General features: G+C 40.2%; 1 protein-coding gene across 3 annotated transcripts in view; it reads left to right on the plus strand.

The window, feature by feature from the left end:
- The window catches only part of SMIM10L1 (small integral membrane protein 10 like 1), a 282,294-nt gene extending 260,399 nt beyond the window's left edge, over positions 1 to 21,895 (plus strand). The window contains exons 4-7 of one of the 3 annotated variants that reach the window (XM_063712027.1): positions 19,087 to 19,122; positions 19,638 to 20,243; positions 20,430 to 20,641; positions 21,787 to 21,895. In XM_063712027.1, coding sequence (XP_063568097.1) covers positions 19,087 to 19,122; positions 19,638 to 20,243; positions 20,430 to 20,623 — 836 coding nt within the window. In that variant the 3' untranslated portion in view covers positions 20,624 to 20,641; positions 21,787 to 21,895. Of the gene's footprint in view, positions 1 to 14,798; positions 19,123 to 19,637; positions 20,642 to 21,786 lie in introns of those variants that run through there. The other 2 variants (XM_054526821.2, XR_010135719.1) reach the window with 2 other exon arrangements.
- Positions 21,896 to 22,261: the final 366 nt, after the last annotated feature.

Below are 22,261 nucleotides of genomic sequence, written 5' to 3' on the forward strand. Positions count from 1 at the left end.
AAAGACTCAAGACCCATCAGTGTGCTGTATTCAGGAAACCCATCTCACGTGCAGAGACACACATAGGCTCAAAATAAAAGGATGGAGGAAGATCTACCATGCAAATGGAAAACAAAAAAAGGCAGGGGTTGCAATCCTAGTCTCTGATAAAACAGACTTTAAACCAACAAAGATCAAAAGAGACAAAGAAGGCCATTACATAATGGTAAAGGGATCAATTCAACAAGAAGAGCTAACTATCCTAAATATATATGCACCCAATACAGGAGCACCCAGATTCATAAAGCAAGTCCTGAGTGACCTACAAAGAGACTTAGACTCCCACACATTAATAATCAGAGACTTTAACACCCCACTGTCAACATTAGACAGATCAATGAGACAGAAAGTCAACAAGGATACCCAGGAATTGAACTCAGCTCTGCACCAAGCGGACCTAATAGACATCTACAGACTTCTCCACCCCAAATCAACAGAATATACATTTTTTTCAGCACCACACCACACCTATTCCAAAAATGACCACATACTTGGAAGTAAAGCTCTCCTCAGTAAATGTAAAAGAATAGAAATTACATCAAACTATCTCTCAGATCACAGTGCAATCAAGCTAGAACTCAGGATTAAGAAACCCACTCAAAACCACTCAACTACATGGAAACTGAACAACCTGCTCCTGAATGACTACTGGGTACATAAGGAAATGAAGGCAGAAATAAAGATGTTCTTTGAAACCAATGAGAACCAAGACACAACATACCACAATCTCCGGGATGCATTCGAAGCAGTGTGTAGAGGGAAATTTATAGTACTAAATGCCCACAAGAGAAAGCAGGAAAGATCGGAAATTGACACCCTAACATCACAATTTAAAGAACTAGAAAAGCAAGAGCAAACACATTCAAAAGCTAGCAGAAGGCAAGAAATAACTAAGATCAGAGCAGAACTGAAGGAAATAGAGACACAAAAAACCCTTCAAAAAATTAATGAATCCAGGAGCTGGTTTTTTGAAAGGATCAACAAAATTGATGGACCACTAGCAAGATTAATAAAGAAAAAAAGAGCGAAGAATCAAATAGATGCAATAAAAGACAATAAAGGGGATATCACCACCATTCCCAAAGAAATACAAACTACCATCAGAGGATACTACAAACACCTCTATGCAAATAAATTAGAAAATCTAGAAGAAATGGATAATTTCCTCAACACATACACCCTCCCAAGACTAAACCAGGAAGAAGTTGAATCTCTGAATAGACCAATAACAGGCTCTGAAATTGTGGCAATAATGAACAGGTTACCAACCAAAAAAATTCCAGGACCAGATGGATTCACAGCCAAATTCTACCAGAGGTACAAGGAGGAACTGGTACCATTCCTTCTGAAACTGTTCCAATCAATAGAAAAAGAGGGAATCCTCCCTAACTCATTTTATGAGGCCAGCATCATCCTGATATGAAAGCCTGGCAGAGACACAACCAAAAAAGAGAATTCTGGACCAATATCCTTGATGAACATTAATGCAAAAATCCTCAATAAAATACTGGCAAACCGAATCCAGCAGCACATCAAAAAGCTTATCCACCATGATCAAGTGAGCTTCATCCCTGGGATGCAGGGCTGGTTCAATAGATGCAAATCAATAAATGTAAAACAGCTTATAAACAGAACCAAGGACAAAAATCACACGATTCTCTCAATAGATGCAGAAAAGGCTTTTCACAAAATTCAACAAAACTTCATGCTAAAAACTCTCAATAAATTAGGTATTGATGGGATGTATCTCAAAATAATAACAGCTATCTATGACAAACCCACAGCCAATATCATCCTGAATGGGCAAAAACTGGAAGCATTCCCTTTGAATACTGTCACAAGACAGGGGTACCCTCTCTCACCACTCCTACTCAACATAGTGTTGGCAGTTCTGGCCAGGGCAATTAGGCAGGAGAAAGAAATCAAGGGTATTCAATTAGGAAAAGAGGAAGTCAAATTGTCCCTGTTTGCAGATGACATGATTGTATATCTAGAAAACCCGATTGTCTCAGCCCAAAATCTCCTTAAGCTGATAAGCAACTTCAGCCAAGTCTCAGGATACAAAATCTATGTACAAAAATCACAAGCATTCTTATACACCAATAATAGACAAACAGAGAGCCAAATCATGAGTGAACTCCCATTCACAATTGCTTCAAAGAGAATAAAATACCTAGGAATCCAACTTACAATGGATGTGAAGGACCTCTTCAAGGAGAACTACAAACCACTGCTCAAGGAAATAAAAGAGGATACAAACAAATGGAAGAACATTCCATGCTCATGGGTAGGAAGAATCAATATCGTGAAAATGGCCATCCTTCCCAAGGTAATTTACAGATTCAATGCCATCCCCATCAAGCTACCAATGACTTTCTTCACAGAATTGGAAAAAACTACTTTAAAGTTCATATGGAACCAAACAAGAGCCCGCATCCCAAAGTCAATCCGAAGCCAAAAGAACAAAGCTGGAGGCATCACACTACCTGACTTCAAACTATACTACAAGGCTACAGTAACCAAAACAGCATGGTACTGGTACCAAAACAGAGATATATATCAATGGAACAGAACAGAGCCCTCAGAAATACTGCCACATATCTACAACTATCTGATCTTTGACAAACCTGACAAAAACAAGAAATGGGGAAAGAATTCCCTATTTAATAAATGGTGCTGGGAAAATGGCTAGCCATATGTTGAAAGCTGAAACTGGATCGCTTCCTTACAACTTATACAAAAATCAATTCAAGATGGATTAAAGACTTAAATGTTAGACCTAAAACCATAAAAACACTAGAAGAAAACCTAGGCATTACCATTCAGGACATAGGCATGGGCAAGGACTTCATGTCTAAAACACCAAAAGCAATGGCAACAAAAGCCAAAATTGACAAATGGGATCTAATTAAACTAAAGAGCTTCTGCACAGCAAAGGAAACTACCATCAGAGTGAACAGGCAACCTACAAAATGGGAGAAAATTTTCACAACCTACTCATCTGACAAAAGGCTAATATCCAGAATCTACAATGAACTCCAACAGATTTACAAGAAGAAAACAAACAACCCCATCAAAAAGTGGGTGAAGGACATCAACAGACACTTCTCAAAAGAAGACATTTATGCAGCCAAAAAACACATGAAAAAATGCGCACAATCAATGGCAATCAGAGAAATGCAAATCAAAACCACAATGAGATACCATCTCACACCAGTTAGAATGGCAATCATTAAAAAGTCAGGAAACAACAGGTGCTGGAGAGGATGTGGAGAAATAGGAACACTTTGACACTGTTGGTGGGACTGTAAACTAGTTCAACCCTTGTGGCAGTCAGTGTGGCGATTCCTCAGGGATCAAGGACTAGAAATTCCATTTGACCCAGCCATCCCATTACTGGGTATATACCCAAAGGACTATAAATCATGCTGCTATAAAGACACATGCACACATATGTTTATTGTGGCATTATTCACAATAGCAAAGACTTGGAACCAAGCCAAATGTCCAACAATGATAGACTGGATTAAGAAAATGTGGCACATATACACCATGGAATACTATGCAGCCATAAAAAATGATGAGTTCATGTCTTTGTAGGGAGATGGAAGAAATTGGAAATCATAATTCTCAGTAAACTATTGCAAGAACAAAAAACCAAACATCGCATATTCTCACTCATAGGTGGGAATTGAACAATGAGAACACATGGACACAGGAAGGGGAACATCACACTTCGGGGACTGTTGTGGGGTGGGGAGAGGGGGGAGGGATAGCACGGGGAGATATACCTAATGCTAGATGACGAGTTAGTGGGTGCAGCGCACCAGCATGGCACACGTATACATATGTAACTAACCTGCACATTGCACACATGTACCATAAAACCTAAAGTATAATAATAATAATAATAATAATAGTAAAAGAAATGAGCAAAGCCTCCAAGAAATGTGGGACTATGTGAAAAGACCAAATCTACGTCTGATTGGTGAACCTGAAAGTAACGGGGAGAATGGAACCAAGTTGGAAAACACTCTGCAGGATATTATCCAGGAGAACTTCCCCAATCTAGCAAGGCAGGCTGACATTCAGATTCAGGAAATACAGAGAACGCCACATAGATACTCCTCGAGAAGAGCAACTCCAAGACACATAATTGTCAGATTCACCAAAGTTGAAATGAAGGAAAAAATGTTAAGGGCAGCCAGGGAGAAAGGTCTGGTTACCCTCAAAGGGAGGCCCATCAGACTAACAGTGGATCTCTCGGCAGAAACTCTACAAGCCAGAAGAGAGTGGAGACCAATATTCAACATTCTTAAAGAAAAGAACTTTCAACCCAGAATTTCATATGCAGCCAAACTAAGCTTCATAAGTGAAGGAGAAATAAAATAATTCACAGACAAGCAAATGCTGAGAGATTTTGTCACCACCAGGCCTGCCCTAAAAGAGCTCCTGAAGGAAGGCACTAAACATGGAAAGGCACAACCGGTACCAGCCGCTGCAAAATCATGCCAAAATGTAAAGACCATCGAGACTAGGAAGAGAATGCATCAACTAACGAGCAAAATAACCAGCTAACATCATAATGACAGGATCAAATTCACACATAACAATATTAACTTTAAATGTAAATGGACTAAATGCTCCAATTAAAAGACACAGACTGGCAAATTGGATAAAGACTCAAGACCCTTCAGTGTGCTGTATTCAGGAAACCCATCTCACGTGCAGAGAAACACATAGGCTCAAAATGAAAGGATGGAGGAAGATCTACCAAGCAAATGGAAAACAAAAAAAGGCAGGGGTTGCAATCCTAGTCTCTGATAAAACAGATTTTAAACCAACAAAGATCAAAAGAGACAAAGAAGGCCATTACATAATGGTAAAGGGATCAATTCAACAAGAAGAGCTAACTATCCTAAATATATATGCACCCAATACAGGAGCACCCAGATTCATAAAGCAAGTCCTGAGTGACCTACAAAGAGACTTAGACTCCCACACATTAATAATCAGAGACTTTAACACCCCACTGTCAACATTAGACAGATCAATGAGACAGAAAGTCAACAAGGATACCCAGGAATTGAACTCAGCTCTGCACCAAGCGGACCTAATAGACATCTACAGAACTCTCCACCCTAAATCAACAGAATATACATTTTTTTCAGCACCACACCACACCTATTCCAAAATTGACCACATACTTGGAAGTAAAGCTCTCCTCAGTAAATGTAAAAGAACAGAAATTATAATGAACTAGCTCTCAGATCACAGTGCAATCAAGCTAGAACTCAGGATTAAGAAACTCACTCAAAACCACTCAACTACATGGAAACTGAACAACCTGCTCCTGAATGACTACTGGGTACATAAGGAAATGAAGGCAGAAATAAAGATGTTCTTTGAAACCAATGAGAACCAAGACACAACATACCACAATCTCCGGGATGCATTCAAAGCAGTGTGTAGAGGGAAATTTATAGTACTAAATGCCCACAAGAGAAAGCAGGAAAGATCCAAAATTGACACCCTAACATCACAATTAAAAGAACTAGAAAAGCAAGAGCAAACACATTCAAAAGCTAGCAGAAGGCAAGAAATAACTAAAATCAGAGCAGAGCTGAAGGAAATAGAGACACAAAAAACGCTTCAAAAAATTAATGAATCCAGGAGCTGGTTTTTTGAAAGGATCAACAAAATTGATAGACCGCTAGCAAGATTAATAAAGAAAAAAAAGAGAGAAGAATCAAATAGATGCAATAAAAAATGATAAAGAGGATATCACCACCGATCCCACAGAAATACAAACTACCATCAGAGAATACTACAAACACCTCTACGCAAATAAACTAGAAAATCTAGAAGAAATGGATAAATTCCTCAACGCATACACCCTCCCAAGACTAAACCAGGAAGAAGTTGAATCTCTGAATAGACCAATAACAGGAGCTGAAATTGTGGCAATAATCAATAGCTTACCAACCAAAAAAAGTCCAGGACCAGACGGATTCACAGCCGAATTCTACCAGAGGTACAAGGAGGAACTGGGACCATTCCTTCTGAAACTATTCCAATCAATAGAAAAAGAGGGAATCTTCCCTAACTCATTTTATGAGGCCAGCATCATCCTGATACCAAAGCCAGGCAGAGACACAACCAAAAACGAGAATTTTAGACCAATATCCTTGATGAACATTGATTCAAAAATCCTCAATAAAATACTGGCAAACCGAATCCAGCAGCACATCAAAAAGCTTATCCACCATGATCAAGTGGGCTTCATCCCTGGGATGCAAGGCTGGTTCAATAGACACAAATCAATAAATGTAATCCAGCATATAAACAGAACCAAAGACAAAAATCACACGATTATCTCAATAGATGCAGAAAAGGCCTTTGACAAAATTCCACAACGCTTCATGCTAAAAACTCTCAATAAATTATGTAATGATGGGACGCATCTCAAAATAAAAAGAGGTATCTATGACAAACCCACAGCCAATATCATACTGAATGGGAAAAAACTGGAAGCATTCCCTTTGAATACTGTCACAAGACACGGATGCCCTCTCTCACCACTCCTATTCAACCTAGTGTTGGAAGTTCTGGTCAGGGCAATTAGGCAGGAGAAGGAAATAAAGGGTAGTCAATTAGGAAAAGAGGAAGTCAAATTTTCCCTGTTTGCAGATGAAATGATTGTATACCTAGAAAACCCCATTGTCTCAGTCCAAAATCTCCTTAAGCTGATATGCAACTTCAGCAAAGTCTCAGGATACAAAATCAATGTACAAAAATCACAAGCATTCTTATACACCAATAACAGACAAACAGAGAGCCAAATCATGAGTGAACTCCCATTCACAATTGCTTCAAAGAGAATAAAATACCTAGGAATCCAACTTACAAGGGATGTGAAGGACCTCTTCAAGGAGAACTACAAACCACAGCTCAAGGAAATAAAAGAGGATACAAACAAATGGAAGAACATTCCATGCTCATTGGTAGGAAGAATCAATATCGTGAAAATGGCCATACTGCCCAAGGTAATTTACAGATTCAATGCCATCCCCATCAAGCTACCAATGACTTTCTTCACAGAATTGGAAAAAACTACTTTAAAGTTCATATGGAACCAAAAAAGAGCCCACATCCCAAAGTCAATCCAAAGCCAAAAGAACAAAGCTGGAGGCATCACACTACCTGACTTCAAACTATACTACAAGGCTACAGTAACCAAAACAGCATGGTACTGGTACCAAAACAGAGATATAGATCAATGGAACAGAACAGAGCCCTCAGAAATAACATCGCATATCTACAACTATCTGATCTTTGAGAAACCTGACAAAAGGAAGCAGTGGGGAAAGGATTCCCTATTTAATAAATGGTGCTGTTAAAACTGGCTATCCATATGTAGAAAGCTGAAACTGGATCCCTTCCTTATACCTTATACAAAAATCAATTCAAGATGGACTAAACACTTAAATGTTAGACCTAAAACCATGAAAGCCCTAGAAGAAAATCTAGACATTACCATTCAGGACATAGGCATGGGCAAGGACTTCATGTGTAAAACACCAAAAGCAATGGCAACAAAAGCCAAAATTGACAAATGGGGTATAATTAAACTAAAGAGCTTCTGCACAGCAAAAGAAACTACCATCAGAGTGAACAGGCAACCTACAAAATGGGAGAAAATTTTCACAACCTACTCATCTGACAAAGGGCTAATATTCAGAATCTACAATGAACTCAAACAAATTTACAAGAAAAAAACAAAGAACCCCATCAAAAAGTGGGCGAAGGACATGAACAGACACGTCTCAAAAGAAGACATTTATGCAGCCAAAAAACACACGAAAAAATGATCACCATCACTGGCCATCAGAGAAATGCAAATCAAAACCACAATGAGATACCATCTCACACCAGTTAGAATGACGATCATTAAAAAGTCAGGAAACAACAGGTGCTGGAGAGGATGTGGAGAAATAGGAACACTTTGACACTGTTGGTGGGACTGTAAACTAGTTCAACCCTTGTGGAAGTCAGTGTGGCAATACCTCAAGGATCTAGAACTAGAAATTCCATTTGACCCAGCCATCCCATTACTGGATATATACCCAAAGGACTATAAATCATGCTGCTATAAAGACACATGCACACGTATGTTTATTGCGGCATTATTCACAATAGCAAAGACTTGGAACCAAGCCAAATGTCCAACAGTGATAGACTGGATTAAGAAAATGTGGCACGTATATACCATAGAATATTATGCAGCCATAAAAAATGATGAGTTCATGTCCTTTGTAGGGAGATGGATGAAATTGGAAATCATCATTCTCAGTAAACTATTGCAAGAACAAAAAACCAAACACTGCATGTTCTCACTCATAGGTGGGAATTGAACAATGGGAATACATGGACACAGGAAGGGGAACATCACACTCTGGGGACTGTTGTGGGGTGGGGGGAGGGGGGAGGGATAGCATTGGGAGATATACCTAATGCTAGATGATGAGTTGGTGGGTGCAGCACACCAGCATGGCACATGTATACATATGTAACTAACCTGCACATTGCACACATGTACCCTAAAACCTAAAGTATAATAATAAATAAATAAATAAATAAAACAGTCCTAAGAAGAGGTGATCAAGCTAAAATGGGGAATTTCAGTGGAACTAAATCTAATAAGATTGCTGTCCTTATAAGAAGTGGAAATTCCTTATAAGAACTAGAAATTTGCAAAGGGAGAGACACAAGTATTATGTATGTATAGAAGGAGCCCCGGGGGAAACACAGCAAGAAGGCAGATATGTAGATGGCAAGCAGGCTGGGCCCAGAAGAACTGAACCTGCTGACACCTTCATCATGGAACTTGAGCATCCAGAAGTGTTGAAAAAGAATTTTTGTTGTTGAAGAATACCTAGTCTGTGCTATTTTGTTTTGACAGTCATAATGAAGAAACTCAGGGGAGAGCAGGTTTTAGGAGGTAGAAATCAAGACTCCTGCTTGGCACATAGTAAGTTTACATTTATTTTAAATGGCGAGTGGATTGCTGAGGTCCTTGACTCATGGACCAGTGCCTAAGCTCCTGTTGCAGTTCTGCTCCTTGTTTTATCCTGTGACACTGTCTCCTTCAGTTCTTTGGTAACCTCTGTTTTGGTTGTCTCTGGTAGCTTGATACCTGATATTTACTCCTTCCTGATATGCTAGTCTCTTTCATGCATTTCTGACATAGGGGAAGGTCAGGAATAGGGCGTGATATTTGTAAGTATCACCTCTTGTCTTCCTGTACTCAGCAGACGAGGAGTAGCCTGCCTTTAACTGGAACTGCAGCTTCCCCAGTGACTCCCACAAGTTGGCACATCTGCCTGGCACTCCCCTCTGCTTCCTCTCTCTAGCATTTCTTCCCTACCTGACAGGCCACCATAAGCTACCTAGGCCAGACTGCTCATCACCAGCTTCTCTTTCCAAATAATGTTTGGTGAAACCAGAGAAAATCATTCAATAACATTAGAATAGCCGCTAGGCCCAAGCACTCTGTGTCTCTCTTGAAGCATGTGAATCTCAGTTACAAACATTATACTTTCCATGTAGCTGGAGAATATTTGGCCACTGATATTATATCCCATCTTCAGAAAACATTCCTATTTATGCTAAAGAAAAACAAGAAACCAATCTGCCTAGTCAGCTGGAAAATCTATGTTACCTCTAGTAGACCTTCTTGTGTTAGGATGCCTTCCTATATGGAGTGGGTTGTTAATGTTGCCATAACATGTCTCAACAGGAGCTAGTTTGAGGCTTCAAGAAAAATAAGATAGCAGTTTCAGAAGAGTCCCTAGAAGAGCAACATGAATTCTTCTAAAATTAGAGTACAAACATCAAATTTATGGTGAAGCTTGGGTGGAAGAAGATGAAATCACTGACGGTGTCCAAAAAGTTGTCTTACTTGGCACATGGTAAGTTGACATTGGTTGAAGAAGTCAGCAGTTCACAAATTCAATGAGGAGTTCCTCATTTCAAGAAGGAATGAGGCAATGTTGAACCTAAAGCCTACAGTGACAGATGACCTATGTCATATTGCAAGGTATACATTCATCTTCTTTATACCCTAAAAGAAGATGTGTGATGATTAGCAGCACACACAATAGCCAACACTGCAGACTTCTCAGTTGGTTCAGTTTACATGATTCTAACTGAATGTTCAAAGTTTAGTAAACTTTTCACTTAATGGATGCCCAACCTGTGTCACCAAGATCAAGTACAGACAAGAGCAGAAATTTCCCTAAAAATTTAAATACGAGCAATGAAGACCGTAAGCACATCTTCAATGATTTATAACAGGAGACAACACGTGCCTTTACCAGTAAAATCCACAAAACAAATACAGTCAAAGCAATGGCTACCAAGAGGTGGAAAAGTCCAGTCAAAACAAAAGTAGATGAGGAGAGCACGAAGGTCATGGTAAGAGTTTATCGGAAAGCTCAAGTCATTTTGCTGGTTGACTTTCTGGAGAATGACAATATCTGCTTATTCTGAGAATATTTTGAGAAAGCCAAAGCTTTAGTAGACGAATCCCTGGGAAAGCTTCAGCAGAGTCCTTCACCATGACCTTGCTTCAGCTCATTTCTCATATCTAACAGGGCATTTATATGAGAGTTCTGATGGAAAATCTTTAGGCTCCCAGAGTACAACCCTAATTTGGTTCCTTTGGATTTATTTGTGTTTTGTAATCTTATAACGTTTGTAAAAGGCATCCATTTTTCTTCAGTTAATAATGTAAAAAATACCTATCAATAGCTGACATGTTGACCAAAATGTATGACAAATGGCCAATAAATCTTCTCCTTTATATATCTCATTAAGAAGTAGGATTGGGAAATGGTTGTAAACTAAGTACCAGGTGGTAGAATTGAAACAAACTTCCCATGTAACACTTTTAGTTTTTGCTCCATTCCAAAGATAACAGGAGGTGAAATATTAAAGATTCCCCAAGGCTGTTGCACAGCTTTAGGGAGACTTAAAATTCAGGTGTTTATTCAGTTGAGTCTTAGGCTATGGATGCAAACTGGATGTGTCCTCATGAGCTACCACCATATTCTCTCTTCTCCCCAACAGTGTACTCAGCTAAGTGAACAAGATGCCTGGGGGAGAAGGGTACAAAATGGGGGCAGAGTTGCAGAGTCTCACTTAGTAAGTCTGTCATAGAATCCCTCCCAAGGAAAACCAAAGAGCTGGAATAAAGAAAGAATACAAAAATCTATGGCCTTACATGGTGTTCCAGTCATGGACTCTTCAGAATAAACAACAGTGGTATGTCCTAGAAATCAGGGATGGAATGTCTTCATTTAAAGAGAAAACCTCGGAGGAAATGACTCTTCCTGTTAGTAATCAAAGAACCTCCATGAATTGGTAATTGCCACAGTCAGCACCATCTCTGGATACACAGATGTGGAGACAGATGGATCCAGGACACTAGCAGAAATGCCCAAATGGATCAGGGCCATGAAGCCGTCCTTGCTTTTGTAGTCAAACATGAGAATTGTCCTTACCCCGCCATAAGTTGTAAAGAAAAGAAAACTTTGCTAACATTGACCATTCCTTCCATGCTTAAAGGTAGAAACACTACAAATACTAAGGCAAGGTGCCATTCTGCAGAGAGTATGTACTACAAGGGAAAAACTAGTGGGAGAGCAAGAATCTATAGCCATACCTCATTTCAATGGGCCCTTCAGTCACCACTAAAATACACTTTTTAGAGTCCTCCATGTATAATCTGCAATCGCACAGTACATTTACAGCAGTGCAGAAAGTTACCCATTATTTGTAGACATAAGAATCAGATTATTTAGAAATTTGCTTCTATAGGTATTCCCAAGTCTTCTTTTCAGAAAAAAATTCAGATATCCCTCAAGTGATTGGAGTTTGTTTTAGGGAGGAGAAGGTCTTGAAATCTTATGATCCCCATGGGTCAGTGGAAGACAGAAAAAATACATAAAGGCTTGAGTAAAGGAATTGGCATAAAGAAGACCACTTCTAGTTCACAAACCTTCTAAATCTCTTTGTATTCTGTTCACTCTGAACAGGATCTTGGAAAGGGCCTGTGCACATGAAGGACCCCAAAGTTCAAGCTTCAGAAGCTTTGTAGATCATTCCAATTTGACAAAAACCATATGTCGATGCTGTTAGGTTGACTAGTTAAATAAGCCTTTAATTGCTCAATAAAAATGTACAAAGGCAAGTTTCAATCAAGAAAATGCAAATATAGAGAAAAGTTTAGCTAAAAAATAAGGTTAGTAAAAATGTAAGATAAATACAAACTCTTTACGTATCATATCATAAAATTCTGCCTCTATGTCTGTTTACTAAAAGGCCCAAAAGTTTTTTTTTTATAATATGGAGAGATTTGCTTTGGCAGTTCCAAAGATGGACAAGTAATAGACTTGAAACAATGTACATTTGTTTTTAAAAAATTGTATTTGTTAGAGTATTAGAGTATTAAAATGTATTCAACATTTAAGATTGTTTCCAGATGTTTACTCAATAATGCTGTAAAAAATAACCATGTGATTATCAAGTCATGGTCATGTTACATTTAATGCAGTCAGGGAAGAAAAGACAGCATCATATTCTTCTGATAAAATTAGGAACACAGGTAACAGCAGTCTGCCTTGTAAAGTCACTTGAATACAGTTATATAGAAAGAGTCATAAACAAAAAGATCATCTGTAGAACCTGCTATAAACTGTGATAAGGAATTTCTCTCTATACTAAGGGTATTGGAATGCACAGTGCATTGAACACATGGACTGATTTCTGCTCTTTCCCAATGTCCAAACATAATTACAATAAAGAAGCACAGAGGAAATTAATACCCAAGATTGAGGAGAATGAAAGAAGAGATGACAATAAACAATAAATGTAAACAAAACTGTGGAATTGGAATGACAAATAGAAAAATAACAGAGTTTGTGAATGAGCAAAGCCAAATTCAGACATGAAGAGGGGACTGTTGTGCAATTTTCACCAGAACACCTGGAAAATTAGTCCTATTTGAATATAGCATCTTCATGTGCAGAAATTTACATGTATATACAATTTAGTGCATATTCTGCATCAAAGTTTGATCATTCTTCTTCAAGTGAATCCTGTGCATTTCTTGCTATTTGATCCTAGGTATTTTACATTGTTTTCATGAATAAGGTCATTGTCTCATTTCTCTCTCTCTGTCTCTCTCTCTGTCTCTTTCCTTTCTTTGTCTTATGCTGTTCCCTATGAAGTGTATATCTTAGGGAAAGTCACTCAATCACATTAAGATTTTATTTCTACCTTTGAAAAGTGAACATAAATGCAAAAAATCCTCAAAGTGCTATTGTAAGTACTAGAAGAGTGAAGGCATCTGAAACATCACTACACAAGATAGAAAGGAATAATCCATAAATCTTTAGCTATGTAGCCATGCATGTGTAGAAATATAAGATACAGATAGCAATTGGGTCACTGAAACAGACTTGGTTATTGAATATTGTTTAGAGACAGTTTTGATCCAATCATTTTTAAAATGAATGTTCTATCTCTGTCTCACAGCATGGACATCCTCACAGCATGTGGCAGGTTCCATAAAGAGCAATTTGGAATTGCATGGCATTTCTATGATATCGACTCAAAAGTCACAAAGTATCACTGCTGATATAATCTACTGTCATGGCAGTAATGAAGTTCTACTGAAGCTCAAGGGGGTAAAAACAGACCTCACCACTTCAAGAGAGGATATCAAGGTACCATTGTAAGAAGAAAACATTAGATGAATGATTCTGTTGTGATCATATTTTAAAAACAATTTCCAAGATGATAAATATGCATACATGTGGACTTCAAAATCAATGAGATGCAATAATAATTTGTGGTTCCTAAGCAGAGGAGACAACATCTTTTGTAAGAGATATGTACAGGTTTATGTGTTTAATAAGTGAGTCATGGATTAATCACTTTAATGAAATTCCTATCAGCTTACCGACTTTGTACATGATCAGAAAAATATGAGGGTGACATACATTGCTTTGTATTTCTTATGAGATAAGTTGTGATTGTACTTCTCTATGAACTGATAGGATGTGTAACTGAAAGGTGAAGAATACACTCTGACATTGTGATAACAGTGGTGTGATGAGGCTACAGACACTTGACCTTAGGCTGACAACAAATGCCTTCTATAGCCCAAATCACTGAGGGTGGAACACCAGCTCTGGGGCCAGGACACAGGCAAAATCTTCATGCAGAAGACTGAAAGCTATGTAAGTGGTATATAGTTTATCGTTTCTTAGACAACTCTCTGACAAGGCTCCCTCTTGGATTTCTAGAATTTTAGATCCATTGTGATTAGAAGGATCAAATTTAGTCAATTTAAAAGGACATACAGAAATTTTGTCAATGCTAATATGCCACCCAAGAAATATGCATGTAGCATGGATTAAGGAAGTACATACAGGGTCTGCATTGACAGGGTTTTGTAATTAGAAAAAAAAGGAATTAATTCTTCTGAGTGTCTTTACATAAATGCAAGGGATAAAGCAGAAGACTAGAATATATTTAAATGGGATTATGATTTCAAACAAACATGTTTACTCAGGAAAATATATTTTTAGTCACTGTAGCTGTTAATATCTCAGGAAAATTTAACCTTGAGAATATTCTAAGAGAAACTTGTTTTTGTTCTCTGAATCTCATTTCCTTTCACTTTCTTTTAGAGAAATGGATGAATGAAGAGCAAGTAACCACTGGAGCACAGTAGGCAAGAACTCAGCTCTGAGAACTGACTGCCTTCCATTCCACTCACTACCTTTATATGAACCTAGACATGCACCTAAGTCACCTCATCTACAAAACTAAGATAACAATAATAATCACACCTCCCTAATATGATGGTTCTGAAGATCGAATATTATATAGTAAATGCTGAAGAAATGTTTTCTATTATAATCAGCCTTTGCTAGGACAAATAGAAAGAATATAAATATGCTCAAATAATTGTGAAATATGTATATATTAGAGAGCATCAACATGAAATAAAAATGTAAAGATGAAGATCCTACTAGTGTAACCGAAGTTTTTAGAAAAGTCAAAGCAAAGCTGAATTCTCAAACACAACTGTGTTATCAGAATGGTTGGTTTACCCAATGAACACAGTAAGTTGAGGAGGATTTGGCTTTCTGTTCCATTCACAGAGCTTCCACATCTTCAAAAGGAGGGAGATGTGTGGGTGTGAGAGAGCTGAGGCATGAAATTTGGATCTTATTACAAGTGCAGAAGAAAATCCTAAGAGCATTTGAAGCTCAAAAGTGTCCTGATCTAATTCCTACTTTTCAATGATCACCCTGACTGATGTGAGGGGAGTGGATATGGGATGTGCTGGGGTAGGAATGTTACCAAGAGCAGCTGAGGATATTAAAGTTCTTCAGGAGAGAGCATCATGCCTGAACTATCACCTCTTAGTAAAGATTATGCAAGTGGCTGTATTTGGGATGAGTGTTGAAATTGGAGGCAACATAATTTGCTAAAGGGCAGTGCCTTAAGGGAGTGAGGAATTTTGAACCACTGAACACTTGACTTAGAAAAGGTTGGGAGCTGTTATGAGAGCTGAATTGTGTTCCTAAAATTTCATATGTTGAAGACTGTTCCTTCAGGACCTCAAAATATGAACATGGATATTAGAAGGCAAGTGGAGTGCTGAGGGCTACCACTCACGTCTAGGTGCCCAAGCTCCTGCTGCAGTCCTGCTTCTCTCTTCCACCCACCCTCACTCACACAGAGTGTCCCTTTCCACATTTCCATCACCTCTTTTTTGTTTTGTCTGGTGAGTGCATAGCTGATATTTATGCTTTCCTGAAAATCTTTACTCATTGCTGACATTGGAGAAGATCAGGGAAAGAGCCTGAAATGAGTGACCTTTAGGGGCATTTCTGTTGTCTTCCTGTAGTCTCCTGCCAAGGGGAATTCTGTCTTGCATCAGGCTGCAGCAACCTCAGTTGGTGACATAAACAGACAATGTCATCCTGGCCTCTTTGTTGCTCCTTGTCTCTGACATTCCTTTGCTACCTGATGGTCTAACTTAAGCCACCTAGGCAGGATTGCTCATTTCCAGTTCCTATGGAAAACAGTGTCTGTGAGATCAGAGACACAAATCTCAACAATACAGTGGGATCTGCTGGGACCAAGCAACTACTCTCTGCCTAAGATAAAACTCATGAAGCTCAGCTAGAACCAATCCACTTTCCATAGAGCCAGAAAGAATTGCCAATTAGTAATGTATTCCCCTTTGAAGTACATCTATATTTATGCCAGGGAAAATACCAATCTGCCTGGTTCCCCTGCAACAGCAAAGTTATGCGTAGCAAAGCCTTTTGTATTAGGAAGTCTCCCTGTACTATTATCTGCAACTCTTCAGAAGGGCCAAACCAGACCCTCATGTGCACAGCCCAGGATCCACTTATCCACAATGGTCAAGAAGCCTGTCTTTAGGATTTACTGTCACATACCCTCTCTACCCCCATCATACCTCCAACCAAGCTGTTCTCCAATTAACACCAGCCATGCACAAAGTGTGAACAATTACACAAGACACTCGGATTGTCTAAGTGGTAAATGGCAGCTACTGATACCGACTAACGTGTATATTCCATGAACTGATGAGCAGGGATTTACCAGATATAAGAGAAGAACTAGCAGCTAAAAGAAGTGCTAACAATGCAGGACTCTGAGAGGACTTTTTGGAAACACAATATTTATTGTGAAATTACACAGACAGGAATGAAAAAAGATGGTGAGGAGTATACATCCTATTACTTAGAAGATTAAATAAAGGAAATCTCACCAAATTCATGGGGAAAAGCCAGCTACATAATAAAAAATACACATAATGAGCTTGACTCAGAAAATAAAATATGAAAAAGAACTACTAGAAAGAACGTGGGGAGGAATGCATATCAGAATATTGTAGAAAAAATCCTCCTTGTGGAAGAAGAATCTGAGAAAACAGGTAACACAAATACTGACTAAACAAAAGAAATACAATGCAATTGAGGCTTTGATGGCGGTGTCTGATTATCTTATTTGAATGTAGAATTGTGGCCACTTAATTATCAGTGCTAAGAATTCGATATAATTCCTAAAAGAAATGAAGCAGTGTGTGAATTTTATAGAATATTCTAGAGAAAGGGAAGAGCATGAAGGAAATGTTAGCGATGTGACATCGCATGGCTCCCTCACAGAACTATGTGTTCAGTTTTCTCAGGTTGAGAAATTTCCTGGTGGTTTCTGTGTCCACTTTGCATTAATAACCCCTAAAAATACTTTAGAATACAAAATTTTAGACTTCCTGTGTTGTACAGGACCAAGCCTTGCCTGAGCTGGGTGAGATCCACAGAAACTTGAACAATAGCCATAGCCTGAGCAGGCTGTGGGGCAGCTGTCTGTCGTCTATGTGTGCACAGGAGTGTGCTGTCCTCACACATCTCACAGATAGCAGAAACCATCTCTATCGCATCAAATATGAAAATATCTGTACACACACATCACAAGAGATGGAAATAGGGCATAAAAAGATCCAGAGATATTGACCATCTTCACTGCTGGCTGTAGCATCGCTGCCCACATGCACATAAACAGAAATAAATAGCACAGTGGAAAGCGGATGATGGTCTTACCTAAAAGATTGAAACTCTAATGATATCTAAAGTTCAATGATGACACAGTGCTGATGGCTTGGACACAGTTCCTTCAAAAGCATTGTTCAAGTCATAGTTGTACCTTTTGGAAATAAGACACTAACAACATATCCTATCCAACTCATCTCTCTGGGCTAGAGTCTCAAAGAAAATAAGGGATACACCTGACCTGCAGTTAGCAAAGCAGAACCCAGTCTCTGAGGTGGTGAGGCCCACCCAGTGTGGAGCTCAAAGGTGCCATTGTTCTGCTCCTCTTTATAAAGGGAGTTACCATGTTCCTCCCAGCACAGAGTTGGGAGCAACCCCAGAGCCTCCCGCAAGATGCTGGTGATTCTGCTGTCAGTGGCCCTGCTGGCCCTGAGCTCAGCTGAGAACTTAAATGAAGGTAAAACAGAAGGGGGAGAAGATGCGGTGACTCTGCTTGGGGCTTAGGAGGTGATAATGATAATTACGGGGAAGAGAGAATGAAAACACAGATAGGGCTGCAGTTTTCATGCCTAGGATCAGGAGACCTGTTGTGCCCTCATTCCACAGTAAGGGTTTCTAATTTATTTAATGTATAATGAAATCCAATAAAGAATTTGTTCCAGGGGAATGAGAAGGTAAGATTTGCATTTATAGAGAGATAGAACTGTGCTGTGAAGGATGCAGTAGAGAATGCAAGGCAGATTCATGGAAGTCCAGCTGTGAAGATCCTAAACTGATCTCAGTAGGTACATAGGGATGATGGTGGCCTTGCTGTATGGTGGATCAGCATCGATGATGGCGATAAACACACCTCAGAGATACTGCAGAGACAGAGAATTGGATGGGACACTTGTCTCTGTTTAACTAGATACAGAAATATCAGAGCCAATCATTGTCATTTTTCCCTCCCTTACACGCAGTATTTCAATGTGCTGGCAGTGGTATGGGTAAGATTGTATTGAAGTGATTACTTCTGGTTACCCCAATTGAGAAAGCATGTGAACATAAGCAATGTATTTATAGGAGACGGAGGGCATAAGAACACCAAAATATCACATTGAAGTACCTGGCATGTGTAAACTAAATTAGCATTAAGTCTTGAGGGATGCTAGGGAGGGAAAAAAGGGGCTCTTCTATGTTGAGTTCATGGCTGTTGCTCCATCATAACAACCCTGCCTCCCCTTATACCTTCCTCCCCCTCCACCAGCTTCACAGGCAGTGGCTGATGGGTTAACTTAGGGGATGCATGGGATGTGGTGGGAAGACCCTTTTCCCTGTAGAACACTTGTGAGTCTTGAAAGGTTTGAGATGTAACTTTTCCCATCATCCTATGCTTCTCTTCTAGATGTCAGCCAGGAAGAATCTCCCTCCCTAATATCAGGTAAATCCCAATTCATTCTCAATCTGTTTTGACTGTCTTTTTCTGCTTATGAATGGATCAGTTCTCTAGTTTCGTCTTACCAAAACTTTCCTTTCAGGAATTGATTAATGTTAGTGCCCCTAATAATATAGGCACTCTTCATGCAACCTTGATTCTGGGCATCATGAGCAGGCCACCAAATTGAATGGCAGAGATGCTTGGCTTAGATGACCACAGGAGTGGGTTGCCTTATCTCCCCAGCCAGGAGTGCCTGTTGGGAGATGACAGAAATGGGCAGCATCCTCATTCTGTCTCCTCTTTAAACTGAGAGGCCCTCAACTGCTTTGTTCTTCCCCAGCGCTCCACTCCAGAGTTCTATGTCTTCACTGAAAATGCAAAGAAATTAATATCTTGGTCCCATTTTTGTGTGTTTCCTCACTCAGCTTGTTACCCAAACTGATAAAAATTTACTGCAGCTATTCAGTGAATCTTGTGTGGGCTTTTACTCTGTCTTTCTCTTGTCTCTTCTCCTCCAGGAAAGCCACAAGGACCACCCCCACAAGGAGGCAACCAGCCCCAAGGTCCCCCACCTCCTCCAGGAAAGCCACAAGGACCACCCCCACAAGGAGGCAACAAACCTCCAGGTCCCCCACCTCCAGGAAAGCCACAAGGACCACCCCCACAAGGAGGCAGCAAGTCCCGTAGTTCCCGATCTCCTCCAGGAAAGCCACAAGGACCACCCCCACAAGGAGGCAACCAGCCCCAAGGTCCCCCACCTCCTCCAGGAAAGCCACAAGGACCACCCCCACAAGGAGGCAACAAACCTCCAGGTCCCCCACCTCCAGGAAAGCCACAAGGACCACCCCCACAAGGAGACAGCAAGTCCCGAAGTTCCCGATCTCCTCCAGGAAAGCCACAAGGACCACCCCCACAAGGAGGCCACCAGCCCCAAGGTCCCCCACCTCCTCCAGGAAAGCCACAAGGACCACCCCCACAAGGAGGCAACCAGCCCCAAGGTCCCCCACCTCCTCCAGGAAAGCCACAAGGACCACCCCCACAAGGAGGCAGCAAGTCCCGAAGTTCCCGATCTCCTCCAGGAAAGCCACAAGGACCACCCCCACAAGGAGGCAACCAGCCCCAAGGTCCCCCACCTCCTCCAGGAAAGCCACAAGGACCACCCCCACAAGGAGGCAACAAACCTCCAGGTCCCCCACCTCCAGGAAAGCCACAAGGACCACCCCCACAAGGAGGCAGTAAGTCCCGAAGTTCCCGATCTCCTCCAGGAAAGCCACAAGGACCACCCCCACAAGGAGGCAACCAGCCCCAAGGTCCCCCACCTCCTCCAGGAAAGCCACAAGGACCACCCCCACCAGGAGGCAACAATCCTCAAGGTCCCCCACCTCCAGCAGGAGGCAATCCCCGGCAGCCTCGGGCACCTCCTGCTGGACAGCCCCAGGGACCACCACCCCCTCCTCAAGGGGGCAGACCTTCCAGACCTCCCCAGGGACAGCCTCCCCAGTAATCTAGGATTCAATGACAGGTATGATTCCACTTTATTCTTCACCAAGGGCTCTAATTGCTACAGTTCTCCAGCTTTATTGTGCCAATGAATCAGCTAAAAGCCCATTGACATTGTATTGTCCTAGAACCCATTTCTAAAGATTTGTATTCAGATATTCTGGAAATGGGTAACAAGATCCTATATTTGTAACAAACTCTTTAAGGAATTCTGATGTTGAGAAACAAAATTCCAAATAATCTGTCTTAAATTGTGTTGGCAACGAGGAAGCAGTACCATGTTCTCTCTGGCACTCTGTTTTCTGTGCACAAACTCAGAGACCTCCCATTTAAAGTTTTCACCTGAGCACTGTTTGCTCAGTCCTTCCTCACACCAGCCTCTCGAGTCCAGTATTCCTGCCAAGTGGTCCCTGAACTTTCAGCAGCTAAATGGTGTCTCATTTTTTAAATTCTTACTTTTTAATGAGTACATGATTAAGCTAACAAAAAATACCTAATGAAATGGAAAAATATGAATCTAAATTTAAAGGCATTACTCATCCTACCTGCCTCCCCTCCTTCAGAAAACTACCACTGTTAACTTTATGGCATCTTCTGTTTGAAATATTTATGTGTACATAGACAACTAGAATATTTTTCCCCCAGAACTAATACCATAATTTATATGCAGGTACATATGTTAGTCATTTAAAAAATACATTTCTTTGGAAATTTCCACATGAGTTTATGAAGCTAAGTAGATCTCTTCAGTGGTTTATCTGTTTGCTTTTACAATTTTATACTACCCCATTATGTGGCTGCGCTGTGATGTCTTTAACCAGTCCCCGTCACTGGACACTGAGGGTGGTTTCAGCTTCTCACTGTTATAGAATATGTTCCAGTTACCATCTGTGTAAATATATCTGTGAACAAATTCAGCAGCAAGTAATAACAAGTTGAGAACGATCTTCTCTCTTCATCACATAAGGAACAATTTGGAGCACATTTTGTGCAAGGGCATCAAAAGTGTGAACACAGAAAAAATTAGAGAGGAAACACAGGAGGTAGAAGGGATGGGGGAGAGAGGATGGGCTCTCATGTACTCTACTGCAGTAACACCAGTGAGGAATTCAACATTTCCTGCCATGTCAAGTCTGGTCTATAAACTTCCTTGTTTGTTTGTTTCAGGAAGTGAATAAGAAGATGACAGTGATTCAAATGATTCAAATGCCATGACATTGGAACCAGGTGGTCATAGCTCTATCTTCCGTATACCAATAAAATGATTAGCTTGCAATTTCTGACTGTGGTGTCTGTTTCTCAATATTTGTGAATGTGGGATCTGAGGACCAAGAAGACATTATATGAATATCTAGGAACCCTTCTCCTTGATGCTCCAGGAAGCTTCCCTCCTCCTTAATCCTAATTTAGCCAGCTGCCATGCAAAAAGGTTTTACTGTTTCTCTACTTCCCTGAATTCTATTTTTTTCCCCCCAAGATGGAGCTTTTTTCACCCAGGCTGGAGTGCAGTGGCACGATCTCGGCTCACTGCCCCCTACTTCTCCTGGGTTCAAGCTATTCTCCTGCCTCAGCCTTCTAAGTATCTGAGATGATAGGTGCCCACCATCATGCACAGCTAATTTTTGTATTTTTAGTAGAAACG

The sequence above is a fragment of the Pongo abelii genome, chromosome 10 (assembly GCF_028885655.2).
Source record: "Pongo abelii isolate AG06213 chromosome 10, NHGRI_mPonAbe1-v2.0_pri, whole genome shotgun sequence".
Classification (NCBI taxonomy): Eukaryota; Metazoa; Chordata; class Mammalia; order Primates; family Hominidae; genus Pongo; species Pongo abelii.